General features: G+C 38.0%; 1 protein-coding gene across 5 annotated transcripts; it reads left to right on the forward strand.

The window, feature by feature from the left end:
• Positions 1-850: 850 nt before the first annotated feature.
• On the forward strand, positions 851-9,474 carry LOC140821438 (uncharacterized). 5 transcript variants are annotated; one of them, XM_073181934.1, is made up of 6 exons: positions 891-1,063; positions 1,163-1,619; positions 2,406-2,493; positions 3,421-3,792; positions 3,981-8,399; positions 9,057-9,474. In XM_073181934.1, the coding sequence occupies exons 3-5, from the start codon at positions 2,485-2,487 to the stop codon at positions 8,364-8,366; spliced, it is 4,767 nt and encodes a 1,588-aa protein (XP_073038035.1). In that variant the 5' UTR covers positions 891-1,063; positions 1,163-1,619; positions 2,406-2,484; the 3' UTR covers positions 8,367-8,399; positions 9,057-9,474. The 5 variants fall into 5 exon arrangements, with proteins under 5 accessions (XP_073038033.1, XP_073038035.1, XP_073038034.1 ...); XM_073181933.1 differs by having other exon boundaries at positions 2,409-2,493; XM_073181932.1 differs by lacking the exon at positions 2,406-2,493 and having other exon boundaries at positions 851-978.
• Positions 9,475-10,594: the final 1,120 nt, after the last annotated feature.

Genomic DNA, 10,594 nt, shown 5'->3' on the forward strand with positions numbered 1-10,594 from the left:
ATTAATTTCTTTTCTGAGACAGACTTAATTAGATTGATCATCTTTTCTTCTTCAGTCAAAGGTTTTGAAACCACTCTGGCCTTCCCTTGTTGATGTAACAAAGGTTCAGTACCAAAAGATGGTGCTAACCAACCTCCTGAAGTTCGTCTGCTGGAACTGGGTTGTTGTTCCAGTTTCTGAATTCTTGTTTGAATATCCTTTAAGGTTACAAGAATTTCTTCTTGTTTTTCTAGGACTTTCTCAATTCGTTGAGGTACATAGTAGAGCAAAGTGCCATAACTTTGTACCGTTTTCTGGATCTCTCTAAGATCTGAAGAGAGCTTAGAGGAATCTGGAACTATCTCCAGAAACTTATTATTTTGAATCATAAGTTTAACTGAGATTTTACCTGAGGGTGCAGTAGCTTCCCTTTCTGTTTCTGATATCTAACAATAGTTAGATGACCTTGTTTATATTCCAAAATATTGGAATATTCCTTGTAAATTATTTTCCTTGAACCGAAGTTCGGATTCATAATTTTTTCAAAATTCTCCTTCTCATACAATTAGTTACTTAGTAATAATAAAATTTGTGTTTGAAATAAATCAACCTTAAGCTCTGATACCATTTTCGAAAGCGCGGGATCAATTAACATTTAAATAGGAATGAAGGTAGTATAAGGGCAAAGTTAGCATATATTAACCATTCTTCTCTCTCCAGGGAGCTAGAATGAAAATGGGTTTGGATTGGGGACTGACCCCCAATTCTCCCAAAGTGAGACGACGTGGAGACGATACACGCATTTTAGTGCCTCTGCAGGTAAAATTATCATCGTCTGCCCGATCTGCCCAGACTGCCCGCCCTCTACATTTTTACTTAAATTAAAATTAAATAATTAATTCTCTCCCTATACGTACAATCCTTTTGTCTCTATATATCACCGTTTACTCTCTCTGGAACCTCTCGCTGTTTCTCCTTCTGAATCGGAAAATTTTGCAGGTCTTTCTCTGTCTCCTTGTTCCTCTTTCTAAGGCGCGTAGCCGCACGCGTGGATGTGTGCCGCAATTTTACGTTTTTTATTCTGGTAATCGTACCTAAGGGTTAATCGGTTGTGATGTTGGTAATTTTTTTATTAGTTTGCTTGTTATTTTCGATCTGAATGTTTTGAACTTGAATTTGATAGGTACTGAATAGGCGAATCGAAGCTGTGAATGAGATAAAGCAGGATAAATTGCGGTTTCAATATAATTGAGGTGATCTAGGGTTTTCTCTGAATTGGGGAATCGGGGTTATTTGTGGGTTTTCTGGTTCTTTTAATTTGGTGATTGGGGGAACGATATTAAGTTGTTGAATCCGGGTTAGGGTTTGGGATAAGGTTGTGATTTTGAGGGGGTCATTGGAAATATTTGATGGTTGAAGTCGTGGCGTCGGGCGGAACAGAAATTGTGCAAAATGAAAAAAATGAAAATGTAGATATGGACGGACGGTTCATGGGACGGATAGAATTGTAGGAGTTCAAGGAGTGTGGTTAGCACATGCGGTCGGTCCTGCCCGCGGCGACTGAAGCTGTTGGGGGTTATCATCTTTCGTCTCATGCTTCTTCTGTCACTGCCAGCACAACTGTAGATTCTTTCTGCAAGGTATTGCCTTTGGGTTTAATTTTTTTGGCTTTCTGCAGATTCTGCCATTCTATTGCCATTGGATGCTGTTGAATTTTTTCCTTTGCTCTGTGACATCATTGAATGTCGTTAGTGTGCTTTCCATGCATCAGGATTTGGTTGTGATGAGTGAATTGAAACATGTGACCTGATTGTTTGATGGCATCTATAGTCTATTTGTTTGTGAATTCTCGGGTTTCTTAATTTGGTGTTCGAGTAAAAAAATGGTTGCTGGAGGGTTTTCTTATTCAGTTCATATTTCAAACGAAAGTTCCACCATAAGTTATTTTCCTCTTCGTAGGAAATAGTACAGTTTGTTTTTATACCAAAGCCAACTTGGAATTAGAATGCCATTTATTTTAATATTTTGTTAGTAGTGATGTGAGGGAAGATATGCAAATCTGTCCGAATTTGGTTGACTCCTCTCTACTTGTGCCTCCAACACCTCATTATGTTCATGCTATGATCATTGTCTCAACATATTTTATTATATATACTCCTTTCCGAGCTATGGTATCCCAAAGCCAGGGTAGAATTTATGACTTAGATTAGTATGAGGCAGGAGAAGGGTGTATTACAGCACATGGTCTTGTTCAAGCTCTGAGGAATGTGATCTTGTCCAGTTGGTAGACCTACTGACATTCACTAAGATGATTACCATAGTCTGAATTTATTGCTTACGCTAATAAATTTCACAGTAATGCTGTGCATCTGGGCAAAACTGCTTTGATGCTAACAGACCTTTTCTTTTCCTCTTTTTTGCATCAGCAGATGAGGTGATAATATACACCCGTTCGAAACATCATCCTTATCAACCTGTCTTTGACACTGTGTTTAATATATATGAATGGTTGAGGTAATGATAGAAATTTGTTCAGAACTATCATATGATTTCCATGCCTTTGACTCTACTCTTTCTTTTACTCTAGTCTTATGATGTTTGTAACTCGTGGACATAAAATGCTTTGGTTAACCTGTCCTTTACAGTACTTTCAGAACACTGTGAATTAGTGGGAGTGGGGAGGGAGAGGGGTATCTAGAAGATTTGATCACGCTGTGAAAGATCATATCAATGTTGTTCCGAAACGATTGTCAATCTATGTTGGACAGTTTGTATTAGTGTTGAAATGCATGAATTAATGATGCGCAATTATCTAGAATGACCTTTTGTGGTATAACTTTTACATTGTTTTTTAGGAATATGGTGAGAATACTTTAGGTCTGTTCTTAGATCTCTGCTGATTATTTTCATTAAGGCGATATTGTGAATACATATTTTGTGAGTTGCGAATACTGGGATAATTATTTGCATCCGTCCAAAATTACTATTCATGGTTCATCGTGGTAAGGGTGTGGGGTGAATATCAAAAAATATAGAAGCACATACTTGAATGATGCCAAATATTCGTACCATACACTCATCTTATTTCCCATCTACCCAAAGAAACCTTCTCTCTGTATTTCTGCCCATATTGTCTCATTCTTCATAGATTCTTGGTGGCACAGAAATATATACTTTGAATATTAAAACAAATGTTTCTCTTTACGGTTTTGAGATACTAAGAATAATCAGTTAATATTAATACATTTGTACGTAGTAAAGAAATTGAGTTCACTAGCTATCGTGGTAATTTTGGTCATGAGCTTGGAAGTTCGGCCACTTATTTTGTCTTTCCTTCTGTTTCATATTTTCTATGCCATTTGGTTTTATGAAATATGATATGACTGTGCCATGTTGTGCAATATATCCTACTAGTGAGCAAGTTCTTCTCTCCTTTTTCAGGACGATCGCAGAATAAGCGTTGGCGATTGTGCTCTTTTCAAACCTTCTCAGGATTCTCCTCCTTTCATTGGTTTAATCCGTTGCTTGACATTGAGCGAAGAGAATAATTTGCATCTAGGAGTGAATTGGCTTTATCGACCAGCGGAATTAAAGCTTGGAAAGGGCTCCCTTTTGGACGCTGCTCCTAATGAGATTTTCTATTCCTTTCACAAAGACGAAATTCCAGCTGCTTCACTTCTCCATCCTTGTAAAGTTGCATTTCTACCTAGAGGCATAGAACTGCCCACAGGGACTTCATCTTTTGTTTGTCGACGTGTCTATGACATTGCAAACAAGTGTTTATGGTGGATAACGGATCAAGATTACATTAATGTGAGCTGCTGCTGTTGATAAAAATTTTCTTAAAACTATAATATCTATATCCATACCCGCTCAGCAGATGCACACACACGCACACAGTTGCTTTGATATGGGTTGGGGGTGGTCAGAGGATAGATTACTGTAGGTTTGAATCTGTGTGTTTTTTGATAGCGATCCTGAGATGCACAATGGTTTTGCAGGAGCGACAGGAAGAAATAGACCAGCTTTTATACAAAACAAGGACAGAAATGCATGGTACATTGCAGCCTGGTGATCGTTCTCCAAAGCAAATTAATAGTCCATCTTCAACTGCACAATTAAAACCTGGTTGTGATAGTGGTCAGAATAGTGGGGCATCCATTCCTTCTCAAGTCAAGGGAAAGAAGAGGGAAAGAGGAGATCATGTTACTGATCCTGTTAAACGAGAACGTTCATTAAGACTTGATGATAGTGAATCTGTTCAATGCAAATATGGAGCTAATTTGAAGTCTGAGATTGCACGAATAACTGAAAAAGGAGGAGTTGCAAATTTGGATGGGGTTGACAAACTTATTCAGCTAATGCAATCGAGCAGAACTGATAGAAACAAGGATTTGCTTGGCCGTTCCATGCTTGCAGGTGTGGTAGCTGCTACCGATAAGGCTGATTGCCTTGATGGGTTTGTTCAGCTGAGGGGTTTACCTGTTTTGGACGAATGGCTACAGGATATTCATAAAGGGAAGATTGGTGATGGTTATAATTTAAAGGATGGTGATAAATTTGTTGAGGAATTCCTTTTAGTTTTACTCCGTGCCCTTGATAAACTCCCAGTTAATCTCCATGCCCTTCAAATGTGCAACATTGGTAAATCTGTGAATCATTTACGATCGCATAAAAACTTAGAAATCCAGAGAAAAGCACGAAGTTTAGTTGACACATGGAAGAAACGCGTTGAAGCCGAAATGAACAGTATTGACACAAAATCTGGTTCAGCACAAACTATATCTGTGTGGCCTTCCAAATCACGCCTTCCAGAAGCGTCACAAAGTGGGAATAGAACCCCAAGTGGGTCTGATGTTGCCATGAAAAGCTCAGTTACTCAGAGTTCTATATCAAAAACTACTTCAGCAAGGTCTTCACATGGGGAGAGTAATGTAAAGTCTGCAACCTCTTCACCGGAGCCACTAAAATCATCTTCATCGCCTGCATCTGGCAAGGAGAGCCAGCCCAGAGTTTCAGTTGGAGGCACTCCTGATGTCCCTGTAATTAGGGAGGACAGGAGCAGTAGTTCAAATCAGTCTAATAATTGCAGTCAGTCTTTCTCAGGGAAGGAGGATGGGAAGAGTTCCTCCGCAGGTTTAACAACTGTTAGTAAGAAATCAGGTGGCACTGCTCGCAACCGAAAAATCAGTGGTTTTCCTGTGGCCGGGGTGTCTGGAAGCCAGAAAGAAATTAGCTTCAGCAGAGTTTCTTCTGCACACAAAAGTCTGGTTTCAGAGAAGTGTCAGTCTGCTTCAACATGTGAAAGGGTTCTTGAGAGTCCCGTTCCTGAGGGGAGCATTCATAAGCTAATTGTTAAGATACCAAACAGGGTACGAAGTCCCCCACATGGTGTCAATGGAGAATCTCTAGAAGATCCTACCTTTTTGGGCAGTCGAGCTTCTTCCACAGTGCTTTTGGACAAACATGAGCAGTTTGACCAAACTTCAAAGGACAAGAATGATGCACATAGATCTAATGTTGCTTCAGATATGAATCAGGAGTCGTGGCAGCATAGGGAATTTAAAGGTTTGGTAACTGGGTCAGGAGAAGTTGCCAGCTCACCTTCTGCTCTTCCTGATGAAGAGCAAAGTATGTCAACTAAGGACTCCACAACAAATCATTTGAAGTCTTCGAAGTTACATGAATCTTCTTTCAGCCCCATGAATGCTTTAATTGAGAGCTGTGTTAAATATTCTGCAGGAAATTCATCCTTATCACATGAGGATGAGGTTGGGATGAACTTACTTGCTAGTGTTGCTACCAGGGAAATGTCCATATCTGATTTGGTTTCTCCGACTGATTCTACAGAAATGAGTACCCCGGCTGTCGAGGAAAATGGCGTTGTGGATGAAGCAAAGTCTAAGTCTTCCCTTGAAAAGTATGGGTCAGCAATTCAAAGTGAGTTCTGCACTGATGCTGTGTGTGATGATAAGAATCAGGCTGCTTTAGACAGTAATTCATTGTCTCACGACAATTTGCATCTGCTTAAAAAATTATCCATCAAGTTCCCTGGTGACATACGATGTCCTTCTTCCCGGTCTTCTGAAGATATACTAGCTGGAGAAGGCAATAACCACTTGGACTCTTCTAGTACAGATTTCAGAAAAAGTGCAGACACAGAATGGGAGATGTGTGATAATTCTAATGAAAAGACTGCTGCTACTTCTTTGACACCACCACTCTCTATAGACAAGTTAAGAGATGATCAATGTAATGGTGAAATTCATGAGGAGAAGGTCAATTTTAGCAATGCTGGAACTAATAGTATTTTGAACTGTAAAAGTGAGGAAAATATTGCCATGGAGACTGGGGAAAAGGCTGGTATTGGTGTCGAAGAGGGCAAACTAACACTTGACATTACTGAGTCCAAGCGGTTGTGTGAAGGTAAAGGTAAAAAGGATTTAAATGATGGATTGAACGCATTAACTAATACACAGCAGAAAATGAGTACACATATTAAACATGAATTTTCAGAAAGAGATGATGATTCCAAGTGTGCAAATGGGCAGAACTCGGTGTTAGAAGGCAGTGATGAAGTCAAATCAGGTAAACCTGATAGAGATGATGCTAAGAGTTGCACGAATGAGCTTAAAATACCAAACTTTGATGCGGAAGTCAGCAAGGATGCTGATATAGAAAATCATAGCATCTCTGGGTTTTGTTCCACATCTAACGATATAAAGAGTGACAAAGATGTCAATGTGGACAAGTCAAAGATCACCGAGCATACGTCGCTTTCTGAAAATGGATGTAGTAGTTCTGTGAACTATGAAGCACAACAAAAGGCCGAGTTAAAGGGATCTAAGTCTTCCAGCATGCAGTTAGATTCAGCAGAGAAGTGTACTTCCAATGCTGTTGAGGCTTCCACTTCTGCTGTAAGAGAAGCAGATCCTAATGTCAAAGTAAAGTTCGACTTAAATGAAGGTTTTAGTTCCGATGATGGGAAATACGGGGAGTCTGTCAATTTAGTATCCTCGCTTTCAGCAGCTGTTCACATGATGAAATCGATACCATTTTCTGCAAGTTCTGTTCCAAGTGGCCATCCTGCTTCCATCACTGTGGCCGCGGCCGCTAAAGGTCCTTTTGTTCATCCAGAGGACTTAATGAAAATCAAGGGAGAACTTGGATGGAAGGGATCTGCTGCAACTAGTGCATTTCGCCCTGCTGAACCCAGAAAATCTTTTGAGACGCAAGTTGGTTTGACAAATGTACCTTACACTGATATTTCTACCAATAAACATGGTCGAATTCTCTTGGACTTTGATCTAAATGTGCCTGATGAGAGGGTCCTTGAGGAACTGGCTTTTCGAGATTGTGCTTTGGCTGTTAATTTAACAACCGATCTTGCAAGCAAGCATGGTACCTTGCTGAATGAAGGCCCAGGTTCTTTGCTTTTACGTGGTTCTGGAGGTTTAGATCTTGACTTGAATAGGGCTGATGAGGCTAATGATAATGGGCACTGCTCTATCAGCAGCTATAATAGAGGAGAGAATTCCATTGCTCATATTAAACCATTTGTTGGTTTGCCTACAGGTGATATTCAGAGAGATTTTGATCTCAACGATGGGCCTGTGGTTGATAATACTAGCGCCGATCAGTTTTCAAGCAGTAAGAAAGTCAAGGGTGGCTTACCATCTCAGTTGCCTTCTGCAGGACTTAGAATAAACAGTCCTGGGCTGGGGAGTTTCTCTTCTTGGTTCCCTCCTGGGAATACATACTCAACAGTAGCCATACCATCAGCATTACCCGATCGAGTTGACCAGCCTTTTCCAGTTTTTCCACCTAGTGCATCCCAAAGAACTTTTGGCCCTATTGGTCTTGCCCCTTTTACTCCTGAGCTTTACCGAGGATCAGTATTATCATCATCTCCTGCAGTGCCTTTCTCATCTAGCCATTTCCAATTTCCAGTCTTTCCTTTTGGGACTACCTTTCCGCTTCCGTCAGCCAATTTTTCTGTTGGTGCAAACTCTTCTGCAGATTCCTCATCTGGTGCAAGATTGTTTGCACCTCCTGTAAACCCGCAGTTTCTGGGACCAGTTGGTTCAATGACATCGCAATTTCAGAGACCATATTTGGTCAACCTTCCAGATAATGGAAGCAATGGTGTGTTGGAGAATGACAGAAAGTGGGGAAGACCAGGTTTGGATCTCAATGCCGGCCCAGGAATCGTGGAAAGTGAAGTTAGGGAGGAGTCATCAGCACAACATTCTGTTGCCATTTCACAAGCTGTGGCAGACGAGCAAGCCCGGATGCTTTCGGTGTCAAGTGGAATTTCGAAAAGGAAGGATCCCGAGGGAGGTTGGGACAATGAGAGTGTCAGATACAAGCAATTTTCATGGCAGTAAGAAATTTGGTGCATACCAGTCTCTATAACTCTTGTAAGTAAAATAGCCGTCGTTGGGAGAAACTCCTAATTTTGTATGGTGTTAGTTTATATCTATATGTTTTAGTAACAGATCATCCTCTTTTTTACAAAAAAGAAGCTCTTCTGCATTTTCTCATCTGCATTCTGTGCATGTTCTGGCTTCGCATAATTATCATCCACACTTACAGATTCTGTCATACTTTTCTAGTTTCTCCATACAAGTTTGTCATAATACATTGAAATTGGGGTTTCTAGGCAAGTTTTTATTTAGCATGGGAAATAAGAGCCGTGAATTTGGAAACAGACAATTTTCATTCTACCAATAATCATTCTCAAGATTTGTTGACGTTGATGACTCATGTTGTGACCTTCTTTTGTTTCCCACGGGGATGACAGAAATTTTTAAGTCAAAATATTTTGGAATGAGTGTGTAAGGCCGAATTTGAGCGTAGTTCCGGATATCCTTTTTGGTAAATGTTTATCTTAATGTGAGTATATAAAGCTGCAAGGGAATAATTATTTTTGTGTTCAGATATCAGAGCTTTGGTTTTCAAGTAATGCTTGTAAAATTCATTACATATTTGTAGTTGTATGCAATTGGATTTTGTTTATCAAGGAGCAGGTGGTGTCTTTTCTTTGCTAACAAGACTTGTTATTTTACTCTCTCTAGTGTTTGAAGCCCATTTATGAACCACCATGCTGCCGGTTGGCTCTTTGGAAACTTTGCGCAGTTTGGTTTGTGCGGAAGGTCGACGAGCTTCCCCTTTCAGACTAGTGAATCTGAGGCAACTAGTTCTTAAAATTGGCACCCAAGTGAAAACCTTCAACAATCGAGCTCTTCCTTTTTAACCTTTCACATCTGAATCTTTCCCAATACATATTTATGAGCAGGTTTTAACCTTGTTTTGTAGTGGTATTACAACATGGTTGTTAATCTTGCCTCAGTACTTGCTGCATAACATGTCATATACAGTACGTGTTATTTGAAATTTCATATCGAGGATCTTATAATGTAATGTATATATTTTTAGTTCTTATGAGATGGACATATAAATGGTGACGAGTCATACAAATATGTTTCATGGATCCTGTGGGATTTGCCATTCGTTTTGCTTGGTTCCATGTTGCGTTGATGTGATGAATGTGAAAAATGTACAGTTTCTTTCTTATCCAAGTGCATATACATATGTTAATAATGTATACGACCAGAGTTTCTGAAATTTCATCCGAACTTAGAAATTGTAATATAAAATTTCAAGAGTTTGAAAGCATTGATATTTGATTTAAAGCTCAAGTTCGAAAACATTTTTTTACTAACCACTCATAATATTTTATATGTTTGAAACTTGAAACTCAAAAAACTTAGATTAATAATACAATGCATCAAACCAATAGTAATGTGATTTGAATATATCTTATTTTAAATGAAATTGATACTACATTATCGAAGTATTTAAAATGAAAAATTCATTTTCTTAGATTCATACTTAACCAGACAAGAAATTATATAATTTTCTAGATATTTTAAATTTAATAAATTACATCGACTGATTATAAAGTTGGATTTATCTATTTTTAAATTCTTATAAAAATAATGAAAATGTGATTGCGTGTAATAGTCTATGGTTTTTGAGTTAAAATATGAAATAATGCCATGAATGAAAATATGTAGAGAGAAAAAAAAACTGACATATATAGAATAACTAGGAATTATCACGTACGATGCACGTAGGTCACTAATAATGAAAAATAAAGATTTAGATAATTTTTAAAATCGTTTGAATATCTTGTTTACAAGTATTTATTAATCTAAATATATCAAAACACAATAAATAAAAATACATGATGATGATAAATCAAATATATTCATTTATTTATATAACATTTTTCAATTCGTGCGATTATAACAGAATGATAGCTCTATAAAATTAACAATGATATTTTCATCCAAATATTATTCACAATGGAAAACAATAAAAATAAAATTAATAGAATAATAAATATTACTAAAACCAAAATCACAATATTTTTAAATGAAGTACATATAGCGATTGTCAAATAAAATTATCTTGATTAGCTCAATTATCATACTGATGTTAAAATAAAACCTCTAAACTTGTTATTAATTTAAATATCAATTTTTTTTTTTTTTGCTAACATTTAACTTCTTTGCGAATTTTGTTTAACTTTCTCCTTTTAAAAATATAT

Source organism: Primulina eburnea, unplaced genomic scaffold (genome assembly GCF_022965805.1).
Source record: "Primulina eburnea isolate SZY01 unplaced genomic scaffold, ASM2296580v1 ctg567_ERROPOS1600000+, whole genome shotgun sequence".
Taxonomy (NCBI): domain Eukaryota; kingdom Viridiplantae; phylum Streptophyta; class Magnoliopsida; order Lamiales; family Gesneriaceae; genus Primulina; species Primulina eburnea.